This window comes from Oncorhynchus tshawytscha, linkage group LG22 (assembly GCF_018296145.1).
Source record: "Oncorhynchus tshawytscha isolate Ot180627B linkage group LG22, Otsh_v2.0, whole genome shotgun sequence".
In the NCBI taxonomy this organism is placed as follows: Eukaryota; Metazoa; Chordata; class Actinopteri; order Salmoniformes; family Salmonidae; genus Oncorhynchus; species Oncorhynchus tshawytscha.
In genome coordinates this window covers 28,822,674-28,846,176 of record NC_056450.1, presented here as the reverse complement: position 1 = coordinate 28,846,176, position 23,503 = coordinate 28,822,674, and the positions used below count along the sequence as shown (strand labels likewise).

The window sequence follows — 23,503 nt, the reverse complement described above, 5'->3', positions numbered from 1 at the left end:
CTGTGCTGTATGGTAGATATTCACCCTAATGAAGAGCTGTATATCTGTTGGTCAAGCAGGGGCTGCAATCCAGGAATCACTATGCCTGTATTTCTCCCTTCTCTCTCCTTTCTCCGCTCTCTCTGCCCTCTCCTTTTCTGCTCCACGTCACCAAAGCATTTTCAGGACGCTGCTATTAAGTCTGGACTGTACCCAAATTAAGTAATCTGAGTTTAAAAATCCATTTTAGTGATAAAGTCTCCATTAGAGCCCTGGTTACTCACTGAAACTAGACTCAGGGGAACAAAGTGATTTAACGGGGTTTTGATGCCAGATAGAATTCCAGAGAACAGGCCTCTGCAGTGTTCTTCTGAACATAAAGCCCATTTATCTGCCTGTCGAGGTGGTAAGCTCCCAGATCAGATTCTAGACACAGGCCTTCCCACTGGGCACAGACGTGAGTTCAACATCTAGTTTTGATTTACATTTGGTTGAGTTGTCAAGTATTGGGAAATCAACAATACATGTCTCCATGCCATTGGATTTATGTAAACATTTTGGTGAAAAAAAGACGAAATGCCCTTACCTTGATAACTTTTTACAAATCCAATGAGTTTTCCACGTTGATACAATGTCATCATATTGATTTTGGGGTGTTGAAATGACGTGGAAACAAAGATTCAAAATGAGACCCTGGGTCGAGACCCAGGGTCTCGAGCTTGATGACGAGCTTGGAGGGTACTATGGTCGGCATTCAACACCATAGTACCCTCCAAGCTCGTCATCAAGCTCGAGACCCTGGGTCTCGACCCCGCCCTGTGCAACTGGGTACTGGACTTCCTGACGGGCCGCCCCCAGGTGGTGAGGGTAGGCAACAACATCTCCTTCCCGCTGATCCTCAACACTGGGGCCCCACAAGGGTGCGTTCTGAGCCCTCTCCTGTACTCCCTGTTCACCCACGACTGCGTGGCCACGCACGCCTCCAACTCAATCATCAAGTTTGCGGACGACACAACAGTGGTAGGCTTGATTACCAACAACGACGAGACGGCCTACAGGGAGGAGGTGTGGTGTCAGGAAAATAACCTCACACTCAACGTCAACAAAACTAAGGAGATGATTGTGGACTTCAGGAAACAGCAGAGGGAACACCCCCCTATCCACATCGATGGAACAGTAGTGGCGAGGGTAGCAAGTTTTAAGTTCCTCGGCATACACATCACAGACAAACTGAATTGGTCCACTCACACAGACAGCATCGTGAAGAAGGCGCAGCAGCGCCTCTTCAACCTCAGGAGGCTGAAGAAATTCGGCTTGTCACCAAAAGCACTCACAAACGTCTACAGATGCACAATCGAGAGCATCCTGGCGGGCTGTATCACCGCCTGGTACGGCAACTGCTCCGCCCTCAACCGTAAGGCTCTCCAGAGGGTAGTGAGGTCTGCACAACGCATCACCGGGGGCAAACTACCTGCCCTCCAGGACACCTACACCACCCGATGCTACAGGAAGGCCATAAAGATCATCAAGGACATCAACCACCCGAGCCACTGCCTGTTCACCCTGCTATCATCCAGAAGGCGAGGTCAGTACAGGTGCATCAAAGCTGGGACCGAGAGACTGAAAAACAGCTTCTATCTCAAGGCCATCAGACTGTTAAACAGCCACCACTAACATTGAGTGGCTGCTGCCAACACACTGACAATGACACTGACTCAACTCCAGCCACTTTAATAATGGGAATTGATGGGAAATGATGTAAATATATAAACAATGCTACCTTATATAATGTTACTTACCCTACATTATTCATCTCATATGCATACGTATATACTGTCCTCTATATCATCGACTGCATCCTTATGTAATACATGTATCACTAGCCACTTTAACTATGCCACTTTGTTTACATACTCATCTCATATGTATATACTGTACTCGATATCAGCTACTGTATCTTGCCTATGCTGCTCTGTACCATCACTCATTCATATATCCTTATGTACATATTCTTTATCCCCTTACACTGTGTATAAGACAGTAGTTTTGGAATTGTTAGATTACTTGTTGGTTATTACTGCATTGTCGGAACTAGAAGCACAAGCATTTCGCTACACTCGCATTAACATCTGCTAACCATGTGTATGTGACAAATAAAATTTGATTTGATTTGATTCAACCAGTTTTTGCCCATTGGGTTGTTCCCAGGTACAGCGAAAAGACCTATTCACAATCTTAGCATGGGGTGTCTCAGTGGTCTCTTCCCCTTGTTTCCATTCCTGCACTTGTTTCTGAATGAATCACTAACTAAAATTAAATAAAAACAGGATAGGTGAATGCAAGAGTTACTGTAACTAATTTAAATACCAGCTTTAACAAGGCACACCTGTTAATTGAAATGCATTCCATGTGACTACCATATGTAGCTGGTTGAGAGAATGCCAAGAGTGTGTAAAGCTCTCAAAGGCAAAGGGTGGCTACATTGAAGAATCTCAAATATATTTTGAACTGTTTAACACTTTTTTGGTTACTACATGTTTCCATATGTGTTATTTCATAGTGTTGATGTCTTCACTATTATTCTACAATGTAGAAAATAGTAAAAATAAAGAAAAACCCCTTGAATGAGTAGGTGTGTCCAAATGTTTGACTGGTACTGTAGGTCTAGCTCTTACACAAGTTCAGATAAAGGAAAGGAAATTAGGAAAGGAAGCCACTTTTGGACTATTGCTATATAGAACTGTATTATATGGGGCTGCTGTGATACATCTCTCTAGTGTCCATTTTGTCCTCAAATGCCTGTCATCTAATCATGACTCAACCACATCAATCCCAGGAGGTCAGGATCAGGCCAAAAAAATCTGATCTGGCTTGGTCATCATGAATGTTATATTTTTTCTCTCATCAAAGCGCTTAAGCAGGTTTGTGTTGGGGAAAAAAAGTCAAGCAGTGTAATCCATTTTAGATGCCCAATCCTCTCAGCATGCCAACGTAATCTGTTCAATGGATCAGTGACAAGGAGCGTCTCCAGAGTTCACTCTTATTACTGCTTTCACATAGGATTTACGATATTTTGCCTGCAAAAAAAAATTGGGCAATGTTAATATGACCCCCTTACAAAGAGGCCCATTTTTACCACATTCTTGCCTGCAAACGCCTTTTATACCTCCCGTGCGCAAATGTATTTGTTTAGACAGGTCCTAAGAAAGATTATAAGACTAATATATATATTTTTCAAAACAACAGAACAGCACATTTTATTTATGTAATTATGTTACCTTCAAATGAATTAAATTAAAAGTTAATTATTTTGTTCACTAAACAGACAAGACACACCTAAACATTACACAACAAGTTGGAAATCGCAAATTCAACAAAGAGTGGTTTGGAAGGAATCAGTGGCACAGCGGTCTAAGGCACTGCTTCGGCAGTGCTAGAGGCGTCACTACAGACCCGGGTTCGATCACAGGCTGTATCATAACCGGCCATGATTGGGTGTCCTATAGGGCGGTGCACAATTGGCCTAGCATCGTCCGGGTTAAGGGACGGTCCCCAGATCCTCAATAAGTTCTACAGCTGCACCATCGAGAGCATCCTGACCGGTTGCATCACCGCCTGGTATGGCAACTGCTCGGTAAGGTGGATTATTTTGCTCTGCTCGGTAAGGGCAGTGCGTACAGCCCAGTACATCACTGGGGCCAAGCTTCCTGACATCCAGGAACTATATACTAGGCAATGTCAGAGGAAGAGAGGAAGGCCCAAACAATTGTCAAAGACTCCAGTCACCCAAGTCATACACTGTTCTCTCTGCTACCGCACGGCAAGCGGTACCAGAGCGCCAAGTCTAGGACCAAAAGCCTCCTTAACAGATTCTCCCCGAAGTCATAAGACTGCTGAACAATTAATCAAGACCATTTTTTTCACCTTTATTTAACCAGGAACCAGGATACAGCAGAGGGAACACCCCCCTATCCACATCGATGGAACAGTAGTGGAGAGGGTAGCAAGTTTTAAGTTCCTCGGCATACACATCACAGACAAACTGAATTGGTCCACCCACACAGACAGCATCGTGAAGAAGGCGCAGCAGCGCCTCTTCAACCTCAGGAGGCTGAAGAAATTCAGCTTGTCACCAAAAGCACTCACAAACTTCAACAGATGCACAATCGATAGCATCCTGGCGGGCAGTATCACCGCCTGGTACGGCAACTGCTCCGCCCACAACCGTAAGGCTCTCCAGAGGGTAGTGAGGTCTGCACAACGCATCACCGGGGGCAAACTACCTGCCCTCCAGGACACCTACACCACCCGATGTTACAGGAAGGCCATAAAGATCATCAAGGATAACAACCACCCGAGCCACTGCCTGTTCACCCCGCTATCATCCAGAAGGCGAGGTCAGTACAGGTGCATCAAAGCTGGGACCGGGAGACTGAAAAACAGCTTCTATCTCAAGGCCATCAGACTGTTAAACAGCCACCACTAACATTGAGTGGCTGCTGCCAACACACTGACTCAACTCCAGACACTTTAATAATGGGAATTGATGGGAAATGATGTAAAATATATCACTAGCCACTTTAAACAATGCCACCTAATATAATGTTTACATACCCTACATTATTCATCTCATATGTATACGTATATACTGTACTCTATATCATCTACTGCATCTTTATGTAATACATGTATCACTAGCCACTTTAACTATGCCACTTTGTTTACATACTCATCTCATATGTATATACTGTACTCGATACCATCAACTGTATCTTGCCTATGCCGCTCTGTACCATCACTCATTCATATATCTTTATGTACATATTCTTTATCCCCTTACACTTGTGTGTATAAGACAGTAGTTTTGGAATTGTTAGTTAGATTACTTGTTGGTTATTACTGCATTGTCGGAACTAGAAGCACAAGCATTTCACTACACTCGCATTAACATCTGCTAACCATGTGTATGTGACAAATAAAATTCGATTGGATTTGATTTGATTTAGGTAGGCCATTTGAGAACAAGTTCTCATTTACAACTGCGACCTGGCCAAGATAAGCAAATCAGTATGACACAAACAACACAGAGTTACACATGGGATAAACAAACTAAGAGTCAATAACACAATAGAAAAATCTATATACAGTGTGTGCAAATGTAGTAATATTACGGATGTAAGGCAATAAATAGGCCATAGTGGCAAAATAATTACAATTTAGCAATTAAAAACTGGAGTGATAGATGTGCAGAAGATGAATATGCAAGTAGAGATACTGGGGTGCAAAGGAGCAAAAAAACAAAAACAATATGGGGATGAGGTAGTTGGGTGGGCTATTTACAGATGGGCTGTGTACAGGTGCAATGATCGGTAAACTGCTCTCACAGCTGATACTTAAAGTTAGTGAGGGAGATATAAGACTCCAGCTACAGTGATGTTTGCAATTCGTTCCAGTCATTGGCAGCAGAGAAATGGAAGGAAAGGGTGCCAAAGGAGGAGTTGGATTTGGGGATGACCAGTGAAATATACCTGCTGGAGTGTGTCCTACGGGTGGGTGCTGCTATGGTGAAATTTATTTATATAGCCCTTCTTACATCAGCTGATATATCAAAGTGCTGTACAGAAACCCAGCCTAAAACCCCAAACAGCAAGCAATGCAGGTGTAGACGCACGGTGGCTATGAAAAACCTCCCTAGAAAGGCCAAAACCTAGGAAGAAACCTAGAGAGGAACCAGGCTATGAGGGGTGGCCTGTCCTCTTCTGGCTGTGCCAGGTGGAGATTATAACAGAACATGGCCAAGATGTTCAAATGTTCATAAATTACCAGCATGGTCAAATAATAACAATCACAGTAGTTGTCGAGGGTGCAACAAGTCAGCACCTCAGGAGTTAATGTCAGTTGGCTTTTCATAGCTGATCATTGAGAGTATCTCTACCACTCCTGCTGTCTCTAGAGAGTTGAAAACAGCAGGTCTGGGACAGGTAGCACGTCCGGTGAACAGGTCAGGGTTCCATAGCCACAGGGAGAACAGTTGAAACTGGAGCAGCAGCACGGCCAGGTGGACTGAGGACAGCAAGGAGTCATCATGCCAGGTAGTCCTGAGGCATGGCTCAGGTCCTCTGAGAGAGAGAAAGAAAGAAAGAAAGAGAGAAAGAGAGAATTAGAGAGAGCATACTTAAATTCACACAGGACACCAGATAAGACAGGAGAAATACTCCAGATATCAAAGACTTATAGATGACCTGGAGCTAGTGGGTTTGACGACGAATATGAAGCGAGGGCCAGCCAATGAGAGCGTACAGGTCACAGTGGTGGGTAGTATATGGGGCTTTGGGGACAAAATGGATGGCACTGTGATAGACTACATACAATTAGCTGAGTAGAGTGTTGGAGGCTATTTTGTAAATGACATCGTCGAAGTCAAGGATCGGTAGGATAGTCAGTTTTAAGAGGGTATGTTTGGCAGCATGAGTGAAGGATGCTTTGTTGCAAAATAGGAAGCCGATTCTACATTTAATTTTGGATGGGAGATGCTTAATATGAGTCTGGAAGGAGAGTTTACAGTCTAACCAGACACCTAGGTATTTGTAGTTGACCACATATTCTAAGTCAGAACCGTCCAGAGTAGTGATGCTAGACAGGCGAGCGAGCGGGTGCGGGCAGCGATCGGTTATTTACATTGACCCCTCCTACACATTGTTTTTACACTGCTGCTACTCACTGTTTATTATCTATACATGACTACATTTCTTTTCAGATCTCGCTCCCCCATCAATGTGCCATTACTAGATTTGTTTATTTATATTTACTTAGTTTTAAATGTTAGTTTGTTTTTCCAATATCTCATTTGTTGTCAGGTTAAGGTTTCTTTAATTTTCAAATATCAGTTTAAGGGTCAGCCGTCTAAGGGTGTATCATTCAGCGCACAAAGCCCAGACCTGCCTTCCTCCTGGGCAATTATATGTGAAACATATCTCACTGTCCTAGAAATGCCTCGGACATTATGAAAACAGGGACAGATTTCCCCAGGGTGAAATTCCCCTTTTAAGAGTGTATTGCGTGCCAATGCGGAGGTGTAGCTCTTTAGAGCCAGGTAGTAGCTCAAAGCAATGACTGCATCCCTGAGATCTCCTTGTTCACCGTAAGCTTAGTGAGTGAGACGTCTTTTTTGTCTGATTCGTAGATGATCTGTCTATTAATAGTTTGGCACAACTAGAATCACACATTAAGGATGACATGTTGATGCCACTGAGCAACCCACTCAGAAAAATGAGTGATTGGGTTTTACTGACACTGGTTTAAGGTTGTTGTGGAGGTGATGCCCTAGGTTCCAATGTCATCTAGAGCAGGGTTTCCCTAACTCGGTTCTGGGGCCCTCCCTGCGGGCACAATTTGTTTTTTTGCCCTGGCACTACACAGCTGATTCAAATAACCAACTCATCATAAAGCTTGATTATTTGAATCAGCTCTCTAGTGCTAGGGGAAATCCTGACCTAGAGCATCAAAATGCTTTTCTGTTCCAAGCCGTAATGGCCAACCTATCTGATTGAGGCGCCAGGAACCACATAACCTCATGAGAAACCCAGAAGAAGGTCAAGGTAATGGACTGGGGCTGAAGTCAATGACAGTGTGACATGTCACAGTTATTAACAGGTGTTAGTCTTGCTACCATGGGTCCCGTGGGACCTTTTTATCAGTGTAGTGGGAATGTGAGCTGACGAAGGCAGTTGATGCTATCTGTAATGGATATAGTACTCTCAACCCAACCTTCCTTCCATCCAGACAATGCTTTATCTTGACATCCAGTGAAGACCTGTCCCAGACCTGTCCAAGGCAAGAGAGACATTTGATGAGATCCACTCAGTTCATATTGTTATGAAGGAGCAGCTCAACTGGTGTCTGCGGTTTTCTTGTACAACAAAACCAACAAAGAATAGCACCTGTAACGTCTCTCCTTCTACTCTTTTAGGTTGCTACTGAGCACAGACGTCGGTTCAACATCCATTTTTATTTACATTTGGTTAAGTTGTTAACTAACGTGAATTCAACGTGTAATCAACAAAACATTTCACCATGTCATTGGATTTATGTTCAAAGTTGTGTGAAAAAAAGACGAGATTCCTTACGTTGATGACAATCAGTTTTCCACATTGCTTCAGTGTCATTTCATTACATTTTATGGTTGAAATGACGGGGAAACAACATTGATTCAACCGTTTTTTTGCCCCTTGGGTTTTAGCCTGAGTGATCACAAAACAGCCCTAAACTTGAATCCCCATCTTTTTCTGGGGACCATCACAATCAAATCCAAGTCCAATAAATCAACAATCTAATAATGCGTAGCAGGACAAAAAGATAGGAAACCTTTTTTTCTGTAGAGAAAATCTGTGAAACAACACAGAAAATGTTTTCCTTTTTCTTGTTTTTCCCCTTAGGTGATAGTTTTACAGGCAGTCATGTGTTAATGATCGCACAGCTACACAGGAGGGAGACACAGTTGGTGAGCAATGAGCATAGCTATGTCTACAGATCTATCTTACAGCACTTCATCACGTGTTTGTTTGGCTTTTCTCCAGAAATAATGGATAGATCGCAAAGATTTACTGTATATGATCTAGAAAAAAAATAAAAACTTTGAACCATACTGAAGAACAGGTGTACTTCTGACTGTAATTGTACAATGTTTCAATGAGCTGATAGAACATACTGTAGGCTGGACTATTTTCGAACGCGCCACAGAAATGTTTACACCGTGTCTTGGTTACAAACCCCTGCCTTGCAACCCGAGTTTGATTGTATTTGGGCCAGAGGTAATGGAACTGTGGAAGATAAAACCATCCTCAACAGTTGAACCACAATGATACCCTTTACCTACCACCATCCCTATCTACTGAATGGGATTGAACACACGCCAAATACTATTAGAAATGTTTAAAAACATATTTCCTAATGACCAGCTTACAGCTTACAGGGTTACATAACATCCTCAGGCGCTGAGTGATCACGCTCATGTTTATGTTCAGTATGAGGATAGAGGTACACTGGCTCTGGCTCTAATGGTGCTCTACTGGTCAAGAGTACTGTACTATATGTGTCTTTTTGGAACACAAATACTTTATCAATGGCGACATATAGCTATAATTCACCTTGTGAGAGACTACGATTAAGCAGGGGGTGGTGGTGACGTATGGTGGATCCCGTATGGTGGGGGTGGAAGGCAGATTTAGTGGACAGCCCGGGGATGTTTGAAGTACGAGATGACCCTAGATGTGAGCCGAGGCATCAAATTCTCCTCAGCTATTCCTATTCAGCGCTCAGAATACTGATTGCGGAACCCTGGTTTCCCTGGCAACAAGGCCTCCTCTAATATAGCAACCAGCGCACGTGTCAGAAGTAGTTTTTTTTCTTCTTCTAATTCCAACCACCCCTACTTTACTCCTGTCTTTTCAAACGGTTACATGCCTGTGTTGTTGAGGGGTCCAGCTATAGACCTCATCTCTCAGACCTCTCCCCCTCATCTCTCAGGTCCCTCACCCTCATCTCTCAGGCATCTCCCAGGATCCTCCCCCTCACATAGCAGGTCCCTTCCCCTAATATATCAGGCCCCTCCCACTCACATAGCAGGCCCCTCCTCCTCACATATCAGGCCTCTCCCCCATATATCAGGCCCCTCCCCCTAATATATCAGGCCCCTCCCTCTCATCGCTCAGGCCCCTCATCTCTCAGGGCCCTCTCATCTCCTGCTTATGTTTAAGTGACACGTGATATTCTGGAATTCCCCTGATTGTCTATGCAATTAAAATATGGGTCAAAAGGGAAATAAAAGCACAATGGGCTATGCCATCATTTTAGTTGAACTAATGTGCAATGTTTTAGCTTAAAATTGATGTGTAATCTGTTGATGCTTTGGATAGCAGATGTAACGTTAACAGAACTGAGGAAAAACAGTGATTGGCAGGCGGGGGCGAAGAACACTGTGTACCGTTCATATGTTCATTGTGTTTTAGTTTTGGCCCAAAGTGTGTTGTCAGTCGTTTGGACGCTATCCTCTCTGTGGTAAACAGAAAAAAAGCTTCTGCTTCCTTCCTGTCTCAGGCCTGGAAGTGACGTTTGTAACTACTGAGAAGGGCCTGAGAGATGAGGTGGGAACTAACAGATAAAGTCTGCGGTTATAATCTATTGGAGATGTTCACTCTTCCTCCAAGGCATTCCCCTCTGCTTTGAACATGTTTTATGAGCAGCAGAAATCCCTTTCTATCCACCTCTAATCAGCTGGTTTGGCGTGCCGTTCTGTAAAATGTCAAGCAGGTAAGCACCCCAGGACAAAGAAGTAATTGAGGTTAAGTTGGAAAATCACATTGCTGGAGCCTATTATCTACTAAATAGAGGCCTGAAGCCATGATTATTGTCATTACTGTCATTGTGTTCCTCGTCGGTGCCCCAAATGCCATCACTCACTTCCTGGGGCCAGTCATTGCATGGGGACAACAGTAAATGATTTTCAGTGTTGAACATTTGCACAGAGATGTCTTTAGGCCAGCTAATTGCCATGTAAGATTGAACAATATTGTGCAATGTGGTGCAGACCAGATTCCTTGCTTGTGGAGTTGAAAATGTGAGCTTAAAAGAAGATAAAACCGTTGGAAAGGAACCTTTTACCATAAATATCTACACAGTGCCATCTGTTGGCTGGCTTCAGCAGTATACTAAACTCCTTAATAAAATGTATGCATCATCTGATGAGATTAGATCGGAGCAGGAGGAATTTGTGTCACCAATTCATAGGACAAATGTTTAGCATTACATTTGGTTATGTAACCCTACTCCTTAAATGCACTACTTTTGACATCACAGACTACAGGTTGTGGCAGTGGCAGGTGGATGGGGACCAGCCTAGGAGTGCATCATCTAGGGACTCGCTGCTATGCTGCCTGGCTAACTGTGTTTTATACTGTACCACGAGACACATAGACAGATAGATGTCCTCTCCCCCCACTCAGTCAGTCATGAGAGGAGAGAAAAAGGGTGAGTCTGCATATTCTAGTCTGAAGCAACTCACAATGGGACTGAGAGACCGTAAAAACTTCTCTCATCCATTTCATTAATGTTCTATTTCAAGCCATATTCCAGTCATAGCCTGCATGATTTTTTTCACAGTATCACTTCAAAAGGGACTGGGCAAGAGAATGAAGACACTAAGTGATATTTCGACAAGCATTCCCTTGGTTGTCAACTTCAGAAATATAAAATCTTTAGAGGCGGAACAGACAACTGCAGTAATGGAGTGCTATAACCTGATCTATCCAGCCCCTGATCTTTCCAGTCAGAAATGCTTACATTCTGACAGGCCAATGTAATGGCCCATTATACACTGAACAAAAATATAAACACAACATGCATCAATTTCAACGATTTTACTGAGTTACAGTTCATACAAGCATCTGGTGGTCGCAGATACCTTAAAAAAAGTTGGGGGCATGGATCAGAAAACCAGTCAGTATGTGGTGTGCCCACCATTTGCTTAATGCAGCGCGACACATCTTCTTCACATAGAGTTGACCAGGCTGTTGATTGTGACCTGTAGAATGTTGTCCCATTCCTCTTCACTTGCTGTGCGAAGTTGCTGGATATTGTCAGGAACTGGAACACGCTGTCGTACACGTCGAGCCAGAGCATCCCAAACATGTCTGGTGAGAATATAGGCCATGGAAGAAGTGGTACATTTTCAGCCTCCAGGAATTGTGTACAGATCCTTGCGACATGGAGCCGTGCGTTTTCATGCTGAAACATGAGGTGATAGCGGCGGATGAATAGAACGACAATGGGCCTCAGGATCTCGTCACGGAATCTCTGTGCATTCAAATTTCCATCGACAAATGCAATTGTGTTCTTTGTCCGTAGCTTATGCCTGCCCATACCATAACCCCAACTCTACCTTGGGGCACTCTGTTCACAACGTTGACATCAGCAAAGCGCTCTGCCACACGACGCCATACACACTGTCTGCCATCTGCCTGGTACAGTTGAAACTAGAGTTAATCTGTGAAGAGCACACTTCTCCAGCGAGCCAGTGGCCATTGAAGGTGAGCATTTGCCCACTGATGTCGGTTACGACGCCAAACTGCAGTCAGGTCAAGACCCAGATGAGGATGACAAGCACACAAATGAGCTTACCTGTGATGATTTCTGACAGTTTGTGCAAACCCATAGTTCCAGCAGCTGTCCTGGTGGCTGGTCTCATACGATTCTGCAGGTGGAGAAGCCGGATGTGGGAGGTCCTGGGCTGGCGTGGTTACACACGGTCTGGGGCTGTGAGGCCAGTTGGGCGTACTGCCAAATTATCTAAAACGACGCTGGAGGCGACTTATGGTAGAGAAATTAACATTAAATTATCTGGCAACAGCTCCGGTGGACATTCCTGCAGTCAGCATGCCAATTGCATATTCCCTCAACACTTGAAACATCTGTGGCATTGTGTTGTGTGGCGAAACTGCACATTTTAGAGTGGCATTTTATTGTCCCCCAGCACAAGGTGCCCCTATGCCCCTGTGTTATGATCATGCAGGATATGCATATAATTGGTAACACTGGAAAGAAAACACTTTGAAGTTTGTAGAAATGTTAAAATAATGAAGGAGAATATAACACAAAAGATATGATAGGAGAAAATCCAAAGAAAAACCAACCGGAATTATTTTTTGAGAGAGAGACCATCCTCTTAGAAATGCAAGAGAAAGGTCATATTGTAAATTAGCTCCCTTGATGCAATTCCCACAGCTTCCACATGGTGACAGCAGTCTATGTCCAAGGTTACAGGCTTGTAAATTCAACAACGAATAAGAAATAACAGTTTTAGTAGGACAGTCTTGGAAATCCGTGTTTGCGCACGCCATGAAGAAATTACGCACCTGCTAAAATCGATTTCATATTGAACATACTTCTTTCTGAAATAAATATTGTAGTTTGATTACATTTGAGGCTATCTGAGGAGTAAATAGAAACATATTTTGACTTGTTGAAACAAAGTTTAGGGGTAGATTTTCGGATTCCTTTCTCTGCAAGTTGAACGAGTGGATTACTCAATCGATGGTGCCAACTAAACTTACTTTTTGGGATATAAAGAAGGATTTCATCTAACAAAACGACACTACATGTTAGAGCTGGGACCCTTTGGATGACAAATCAGAGGAAGATTTTCAAAGAGAGAATATTTAATCTTTATATGTGAATGTCTGAAACCTGTGCCGGTGGAAAAATATTTTGATGTGGGCGCCGTCCTCAAACAATCACATGGCATGTTTTCACTGTAATTGTTACTGTAAATCAGACAGTGAAGTTAGATTAAGAATTTAAGCTTTCAGCCGATATAAGACACTTCTATACCTAAATGTTTAAAATCCATAATATTTATTAGAATTTATTTGAATTGCGCGTCCTCCAGTTTCACTGAAAGTTGTCCCGCTAGAGGGACACCGATCCTTATTAATCAGCTTCTTGATATGCCACACTTGTCCGGTGGATGGATTATCTTGGCAAAGGAGAAATGCTCAATAACAGGGATGAAAACAAATTTGTGCACAACATTTTTGAGAAATACGCTTTTTGAACATATAGAACATTTCTGGGATCCTTTATTTCAGCTCATGAAACATGGGAGCAAACACTTACATGTTGCGCTTATATTTTTGTTCAGTGTATTTTGAATGAGAATAGATACACAGATCCAATGGCTTTGAGTATGTGCTGGATGTCAAAGTACATGTTTAACAGCAAGAAAGAAAGACCCTTAGGTAATCAGGGTCATCGGGGTCATCATATTATGAGAGATGGCTAAAAAGGGAAAAACAACAACCACATCAGCATGAGATAATAAAAGTAGATAAGTGAGTGGACTGGAAGACGTTTCTTTAAATGCACACAAGGTGAGTTGAATTTCGAAGTGGCCAACCTCTGTAGTCCAGCTAATAAGCTTGTGTGTGTCTCAAATATTGTCTGAGTAATGATTAACAATGGGTAAATACAGACACTGTTTGTGCATGTTTGTACATATGTGTGCGTGTGCGTGGTTAACCCCCAGTGATATGACCATAGCACAGATATGTGCTGGTGAGAGGAGAGGCACTCTCCTGGATGCTGTTTCTGCTATTACAGTATATGTGGTGGGTAAAGTCATGAACCCTCAAGAGGAACACTGGATGGTCACTCTGCAGGGTGTGTTCTACAAAGCCCTGGGTATAGTGTGCATCCCATGTAAGTATACCTATAGAACTAACTGCTGCTGGGTATCTAATGCTGTCTTAAACAGATGGATGAGTACAATAACTAGGGGAGTAGTAGTAAAATGTGTTAATTTGCTCGGCACACATTTATCAGATTATACATGTTATTTTTTCCACAAATTAACTAGTACAATTTGATGTATACTGCATTTAAAGGATATAATTAATCTTTCTTTGATTAAATGATATATGGCTATAGTAACATTAAGAGAAGGCTGGTATAAGCTTGGTTTATGCTTTGCATGAATGATTATATGCTTCATTTGTTTCCAATGGGGAAACCCTAATAATACCAAAACCTCCTCAAGCCAACATTGTTACCTTCCTCATCTTCTGGAGTCCAGCGCCTTCTACCTGACGGTCATCTATGTATTTTAAAAAAAATGCACCTTTATTTAACTAGGCAAGTCAGTTAAGAACAAATTCTTATTGACAATGACAGCCTACCGGGGAACAGTGGGTTAACTGCCTTGTTCAGAGGCAGAACGACAGATTTTTACCTTGTCAGCTCGGGGATTCGATCCAGCAACCTTTCGGTTACTGGCTGAACGCTCTAACCACATGCCGCCCCAAACCAGCAACCTAATATCTGTAGCTGAAGTTAAATAAGCTACATTATTGAGGGTGATGTCACCATGGACATTTGTTATGGATACTGCTGTAATGGTGTCCTCACATTCTTTACCCACATGCAAAAGGCATTTAAAACATGTTAGCTACTGTTTAAAAAATATAGTATTAAATGTGCTTATATTTATTTTTCAAATGGGCTATAATATTTTTTTTAAACCACACGTTTTGGATGGATATTACAATACATTTGACATTTAAATGGATTAGTAAAGGAAGTAAATTATATTTTATTTATTAATTTCATCTGACAATGTTGTCTAATGCAGTGTAAACTTCTGACCCCCGTAAAGCTTTTGATGTGACTTGATAGAACCAGTGACTCCATTACAGAAGTATGTGATTGTAGGTTTTGTTGCAACGCTCCAACTCTTGACCACTGTACTTTCCCATTATTGAGGTCTTCAAAACATGCCAATATATGACAGGCTTGGACAAGTCATATTCTAATTGAGTGGCATATTCTAACTGAATAGACATCTCAGGCTGGCATCTAGGATAGCACAATGTAACATTAATGACAACATAACTTTAGCTAATCCTGGAGTAAACTTTATTTCATGATAGACAATTTGTATACAATTTGTTTACACAGCTATACATACTTGTTGATGAAATGTTGAGGTTCTATTATTTCTTCTTTTCAGGCTTCTGAACTTTGTCTAGACACTGGATGTACTTGCGGGGAATTTGGTACTTATCGGAAAAATAAAGTGGGGGAAAGCCTTAGAAATGATGCACATAAACACCTGTTAAATCAAGAGTTGGTATTAAGACAGTCTTGTCATGTGGTTACCAATAGGAAATGTTTGCGAACCTACAGTAGCAGCAGTTTGCCGACTTGCTGGACCCGTTTTCCTTGTATCTGGACCAGGACACGGTCCTTTGAGCCAGGGACAGAGTTCAGGGCTGAGCTGGCGTGGACTCTGTGCTGCAGGGCTAACGATACGGCCATGGGGTCCACACCATACACCTCCAGGTTCTTTATCATGGTCACCTACAGAGTAGGGAGGAACAGATATTTTATTAATCACAAAGATTGAGGAGTGCTGATTTAAAACAAGAAAGATTGTAAAGATGTTGTCATGGCTGTACCGTCTTGGAGTTCCTGAAGGCCACAGAGATGTCTATGGGCTCAATGTGGCCCTTCTCTACTACGGGTGGCTGGCCAGGGAAGACCAGCTGGTGGCAGTGCTGCGTTTTGTCTAGCGTCCTGTGGACACAAGATGACGCTGTGATGCATCATGACTTTACATTATACATTTTAGTCATTTAGCTCTTATCCAGTAGTGAGTGCATACATTTTTCGTGCTTTTTCGCACTGGTCACATTGAAGCTGTTCTGGCTCGTGATGGCCCAACGCCCTATTAAGAAACTCTATGTTGGTGTTCCCTTTAATTTGGCAGTTACAGTGCATTCAGAAAGCATTCAGACCCCTTGACTTTTTCCACATTTTGTTACGTTACAGCCTTATTCTAAACATTTTTTTTACCCCCTCAATCAACACACAATACCCCGTAATGACAAAGCAAAAACAGTTTTTTAGAAATTATTACAAATTTATAAAAAATACAAATATCACATTTACATAAGTATTCAGACCCTTTACTCAGTACTTGTTGAAACACTTTGGCAGCGATTACAGCCTTGAGTATGATGCTACAACCTTGGCACACCTGTATTGGCGGAGTTGGTTGGGTAAGGAGCGTTGCTGCACAGCTATTTTCAGGTCTCTCCAAAGATGTTTGATCGGGTTCAAGTCCGGGCTCTGGCTGGGCCACTCAAGGACATTCAGAGACTTGTCCCAAAGCCACTCCTGTGTTGTCTTGACTGTGCGCTTAGGGTTGTTGTCCTGTTTGAATGTGAACCTTCGCCCCAGTCTGAGGTCCTGGGCAGGTTTTCATCAAGGATCTCTCTGTACTTTGCTCCGTTCATCTTTCCCTTGATCCTGCCTAGTCTCCCAGTCCCTGCCGCTGAAAAACATACCCACAAAATGAGGCTGCCACCACCATGCTTCACCGTAGGGATGGTGCCCGGGTTCCTCCAGACGTGACGCTTGGCATGCAGGCCAAAGAGTTCAATCTTGGTTTCATCAGACCAGAGAATCATGTTTTTCATGGTCTGAGAGTGCTTTAGGTGCTTTTTGGCAAACTCAAAGCGGGCTGTCATGTGCCTCTTACTGAGGAGTGGCTTCCGTCTGGCCACTCTACCGTAATGGCCTGACTAGTGGAGTGCTGCAGAGATGGTTGTCCTTCTTGAAGGTTCTCCCATCTCCACAGAGGAACTCTAGAGCTCTGTCTGAGTGACCATTGGGTTCTTGGTCAACTCCTCCTCCGATTGCTCAGTTTGGCTGGGCGGCCAGCTCTAGGAAGACTCTTGGTGGTTCCAAACATCTTCCATTTAAGAATGATGGAGGCCGCTGTGTTCTTGGAGACATTCAATGCTGCAGAAATGTTTTGGTACCCTTCCCCAGATGAGTGACTTGACACAATCCTGTCTAGGAGCTCTACGAACAATTCCTTCAACCTCATGGCTTGGTTTTTGCTCTGACCTGCACTATCAACTGTGGGGCCTTATATAGACAGGTGTGTACCTTTCCAAATCATGTCCAATCACTTGAATTTACCTCAGGTGGACTCCAATCAAGTTGTAGAAACATCAAGGATGATCAGAGGAACCAGGATGCACCTGAGCTCAATTTCGAATCTCATAGCGAAGGGTTTGAATACTTATGTAAATACGTTTTTTATAAATTTGCAAAAATTTAGAAAAACCTGTTTTTGCTTTGTCATTACGGGGCTTTGCATGTAGATTGATGAGTACTATTTTTTATTTAATCAATTTTAAAATAAGGCTGTAACGTAACATGTGGAAAAAGTCAAGGGGTCTGAATACTTTCCGAATGCACTGTACCTGTATCATAATAACTGCCAATCTCTCCTCTCACTTGTTCTCCATTTGAGCCATAATAGTTACCTTGTGGTAGTGATGCACAGGTTGACTCATAACCTGCAGTCCCCATGGTTATATCCGCAAGGTCATGAAATATTTTGTGGGTGAAGGGCGGGTGGCAGCCAGGTTGAATAAAGAGCAAACAATATATAAAAAAATCCATACATGTATACTTATTGTGCAATATATATATATATATATATATATAGTGGGGCAAAAAAAGTATTTAGTCTGCCACCAATTGTGCAAGTTCTCCCACTTAAAAAGATGAGAGAGGCCTGTCATTTTCATCATAGGTACACTTCAACTATGACAGACAAAATTAGAAAAAAAATCCAGAAAATCACATTGTAGGATTTTTTATTTATTTATTTGCAAATTATGGTGGAAAATAAGTATTTGGTCAAAAACAAAAGTTTATCTCAATACTTTGTTATATACCCTGGACACTGACTGAATGTCAATAACCTCTCACATAGCCTTAATATTAACTCCTTCAAATGTAGGCTACATTTTGACTTGGGGAAAAAAGAGTGGAGAAATATGATTTCTTTCTTTCAGCATCTTGAGAGAATGCAAATGTGCAGTTAGATACCGTCTGTAGAGGTGCTATCTTTATCAGCATCATAAAAGCTGATAGTATTTTAATCACATCAAATATGCATCCAAGCAGAATTGGGTTTATTTAATCTTCTAGGGCAACATATAATGACAGAAGAGAAGCTGCATGTATCTAATTATAGACAAGTTGACTAACAAATATCGGAAATTATAAGCAGAAACATATCATTGGACATGGTGGCAGTGCACCAGTGCCCACTGCCATGGGAGCCCTGGCAACAAATAACCACAACGTTATGAGCAAGAATATGAAGCCTGCCATTGTCAATGGGTTTACAGTATGTCAATGTGTTCATTACAGACAGTGGTAATAGCTAATCATGGCTGCAAATGGATTCAGTCAATCAACTTACCTGTTGCTAACAACTTTAACAGCACAGAAGTCCCCCTTCTTCACCTCTGGGAGACCACTTGGAGGCACCACCACTCCAGGCAGCATGAGATCTGTGGAGAAGCGGAGAGGGAGGATAGAGTTTCAGAATACATGTGAATGACTGATACATTGATTAATATCAATCCAGGTTTTATGTAAGGCAAATAACCTTACCTGCCCCTCCAGCCAGCTTCTGTAACACTGGAGGCCATGTTGTGAATGCTGGCAAGACGGGGACATTGGAAAACAACAAGACATACAGTAGTCAAGATTTCTATTTTTTTCCTGAGTTGTATGGTCAGTGCATCTCTGCCACTTGAGACATTTGGACTGTAACCCCTTTTCTTTTTTTTAACCTTTATTTAACTAGGCAAGTCAGTTAAGAACAAATTCTTATTTTCAATGACGGCCTAGGAACAGTGGGTAAACTGCCTGTTCAGGGGAAGAACGACAGATTTGTACCTTGTCAGCTCAGGGGTTTGAACTTTCAACCTTCCGGTTACTAGTCCAACAGTCTAACCACTAGGCTACCCTACCGCCCCACCCTTCCTGTGGGATAGACAAGTTGATTGTAACCCTACCTGTGGGATAGACATGTTGACTTTAACCCTACCTGTGGGATAGACATGTTGACTGTAACCCTTCCTGTGGGATAGACATATTGACTGTAACCCTTCCTGTGGGATAGACATATTGACTGTAACCCTTCCTGTGAGATAGACATGTTGACTGTAACCCTTCCTGTGGGATAGACATGTTGACTGTAACCCTTCCTGTGAGATAGACATGTTGACTGTAACCCTTCCTGTGGGATAGACATGTTGACTGTAACCCTACCTGTGGGATAGACATGTTGACTGTAACCCTACCTGTGGGATAGACATGTTGACTTTAACCCTTCCTGTGGGATAGACATGTTGACTGTAACCCTTCCTGTGGGATAGACATGTTGACTGTAACCCTTCCTGTGGGATAGACATGTTGACTTTAACCCTTCCTGTGGGATAGACATGTTGACTTTAACCCTTCCTGTGGGATAGACATGTTGACTGTAACCCTTCCTGTGGGATAAGACATGTTGACTGTAACCCTTCCTGTGGGATAGACATGTTGACTGTAACCCTTCCTGTGGGATAAGACATGTTGACTGTAACCCTTCCTGTGGGATAGACATGTTGACTTTAACCCTTCCTGTGGGATAGACATGTTGACTGTAACCCTTCCTGTGGGATAGACATATTGACTGTAACCCTTCCTGTGGGATAGACATGTAGACTTAAACCCTACCTGTGAGATAGACACGTTTTTCCAGCTCAAAGAACACTGGGTTCTTATGAAGCACGTAGAGGGTGACTGCATCTCCCTTGTGGGCATAGATCTTCACTACATTCAGCTCCTCTTTGTCTGGGACCAACTCGGACAGTTCCTCCACAGACAGAGAGGGAAAGGCTGTGGATATGTCAGCTTTCAGCTTCCTCCTAAGGTGGGTAGAGGGTCAATATGAAATATTGTTGTAATCTATGTGAAAAGGTTTTCAGGAAATGTTGTGATGCTTCATTCCACAAAAATCCTAAGTGAATTATAAGCACCATGTACATCTTTAGTTGTTTGTGAGTGTGACTCTAGAAAATGGAACAGGGGTTATTCCATTTGATTTCAATCACTTTTTGACCTCACCCTTGACATTTGAATGGAACTTTCCATACATATTTGCCCATGTTAGAAGTGGTCAGAAAGTGACTTTTTGGACCTGAATGCAAAAACATTCAGGAAATTTGTGCCGAAAGTTTGCCCATTTTGCATACCACACCATGACACATACATGTCTTCATCACTGGAAAATACAAAACGGTTGAGTTTGATATCAGGGTGGGTGTCATTTCAATCATAGAAATATAATTAATAGAATGAACCTATCCTTCAGACCACTGCAATTTAGAAATTGCAATTTAATTACTACCACAAAGATGGCCGTTGGTCCACCCATCGTCAAATGTCAACTTAAATGGGAATGTCTATTCTATTATCAATATTTCTATTATTTCAATAGGTTTCCTATGGAAGATTGACAAGTGTACTTTAAAAGAACTGATATTCCCATTCAAGTCAATATTATCTGATGTGTAGACATCCAACCATCTTTGTGTACCATTTGATTCCCATTTTAGTACATTTAACACCCACCTTGTGTTAAGAGCATGCTGTCTCAATCATAATGAATCATAGTGGCCAAAAAGCTGTATTAGCTTGGGAGGCGTCATTGAGGGCTTCCACCATTTTAATGTAGTCAACAGGTATGACTTCAACTTCATTGGCTGATCTCTCCTGGTGACCCTGTTGGAGTCATGAAAATGGACTACGTCAAATGGAGATAGCCTCAATGGCACTGCCCATGCTGTCACAGACACAAAGCCGAGTCCTCTTATCTAGCTCTATGGTTTCAACCGATGGCGGCCAAAAGTCAAACACTTCGGATGATATAAAATAGGGTCTAATGCTGTGTTCAAAACAACTGGGGGCTCGGAACTCTCTGTGACTTAAGTGCATTAAAAACAACTGGGACCTCGAAGAAAAGCGAGATCCGACTGGGGAAAAATCTATTTGAACAGTCATCCAACTCAGAATTCGGGCCTCTTTCTAGAGCTCCTACTTTCTGACCTGAAGATCACTGATGTCATGATTTGACCTGGTAATGTTCAGAGCCCCCAGTTGTTTTAACGCCACATAAACTACAACATAGGCGAAAATTGAAAATAATCTGAGTTTATGCATTTTTTGATAATTTAAGTTAAAGATACAAAAACAATTTAAAGTTATAGAAATGATCAAATAGTTTGAAAAAACTCTTGTAAGCTCTTAAATTATATCAAACTCGACCGTTAATTTTTTCCACTGATGAAGACATGGATGTCTCATGGTAAGCAAAAATTGCCAATTTTAGGCACCTCCTCTACTGAATGTTCTGGCATTCAGGTCCTAAGAGTCACTTTCTGACCACTTCTACCATGAGCAAATATGTATGGGAGGTTTTGTTCAAATTAAAAAGGGGTGCGGTCAAAAAGTGATTGAAATCAAATGGAACGTCCTACAGATCTCAGTCACAATCTAGCATATATGAAATTGCATGTCTTTTCCAGACTCCTCTCATTCTGGCTAGCTTTCTAGCTACCAAAGAGGCTGGATGCCTGTTGAGTTGAGCGGCGAATAGAACATATCGTGTGTAATTGCTGCCTATTCTTTGGGTGCTGAAATGTGTCGTTTTTTCATTAAAACGTCGGAGCTCCAGTCGGCCCACCACACTACTCGTCGTCGCTCAACTCCATTGTAAATCGTTGAGTGTAATGTGGAACGAGTGACTCCTCGCCTATCGGAGCGTTTAATCACTGTGTTGGACTTCGCAAACATACTGAAAACGACACCGTCGTCAACTCAAGTTCTTACTCCTAAATGTATTCGATTATATTTACTAAGTTTAAACCCACACTTCGCAAGTTCTTAAAAAAACCATTCAGCACGAAAATGGACAGCAGCTATTTTGGTGCATCACAAACTACGTCCGGAAGGATTCTGCCAATTGCCGTAAATTGGGTCCTATGAGATACCTTAAAGGCCCAGTGCAGTCAAACACGTGATTTTACTGTGCTTTATATATATCCCGACTATGAGGTTGAAATAACACTGGGAAATTATGAAAATGCACTTTTCATCAAAGAGCTGTTTGAAAAGATTGTTTGCCCTCTTCTCTGCCAATAACAACTCGCTTTTAGGTTACAAATCCCTATCATTTAGGCCCCTCTCTCAGACCACTCCCAGACAGTCCTAACAAAATTATTGCTTGAGAAATTACATTTAGCTAAGAAGCTGTTTTTGTTAATTTGACAATTTTAATTATTTAATTAATTTGTTACACATAAGAAATTATTTGATAATGAGATAAAAACGTCCGCATTGGACCTTTATGCACAATGTCCATCTGATGCAGATGTTTTGCTGTGTCTAGTCCCCATTTTCTGTACTTGAGGCACTTGCTTCGCTTTCAACTTGCTAAAAGATAGCTAGTTGGAGTCTGTGTGTACCTCTGTTTGTACCACCGCAAGGTAAAGCAATGCAGGATAAGAAATATTGAATGCATGCGGTACAGAGAATGCACCACAACCTACTATGGCACCGCCAAAGTAGCGTTGCGGACTTCTCCATTGAAAATGAATGACCTCCGTGGAACAGAAAGAGCTCGATGCATCTGGTGGATATGAGGCGTTAACGCTTCGAACACAATAGTACGCAGCATCTGGATATGTATGCAACAAAAGTTCAACATTCACCTTCTGCAACCATTGCTGTCAAACCGTCTACGCATACCGTTTGACGCATACGTTCGATAAATCCAATGTATGCACTGCACCCGCAACGCAATGTCGCAAGGCAAACGCAGCGTTTCATTGGAAATTAATGTAATTCTACTGTACCAAAATGCCAAAAGCTGTCGGTGTGTCAGAAGCGTGAAGGTCCTTTAAACTGAATTTTGACTGCACTGGGCCTTTAAAATATCCAATATGTGGGAAGATCTCAAATGTAAACTTATCGCATCATCCTCGCGTCCTCTCTTCTCTTTCTCGAAACCCATTGGAGGAGACGATCAGAGAGGCGGGACTTCTGGCTTTCTTGTCCA

At 42.3% G+C, this 23,503-nt stretch overlaps 1 protein-coding gene across 2 annotated transcripts; it reads right to left on the bottom strand.

The window, feature by feature from the left end:
• Nucleotides 1-15,433: 15,433 nt before the first annotated feature.
• Nucleotides 15,434-23,475, bottom strand: LOC112222268 (eukaryotic translation initiation factor 2D-like). Of its 2 annotated transcripts, XM_024385012.2 has the most exons (5): nt 20,122-23,475; nt 19,009-19,056; nt 18,815-18,905; nt 15,984-16,101; nt 15,434-15,885 (listed from the first exon to the last, which is right to left on the bottom strand). In XM_024385012.2, exons 3-5 carry the CDS (start codon nt 18,898-18,900, stop codon nt 15,706-15,708), a joined length of 384 nt encoding a protein of 127 aa, XP_024240780.1. In that variant the 5' UTR covers nt 18,901-18,905; nt 19,009-19,056; nt 20,122-23,475; the 3' UTR covers nt 15,434-15,705. The 2 variants fall into 2 exon arrangements, with proteins under 2 accessions (XP_024240780.1, XP_024240779.1); XM_024385011.2 differs by having other exon boundaries at nt 19,009-23,475.
• Between the last annotated feature and the right edge of the window lie 28 nt (nt 23,476-23,503).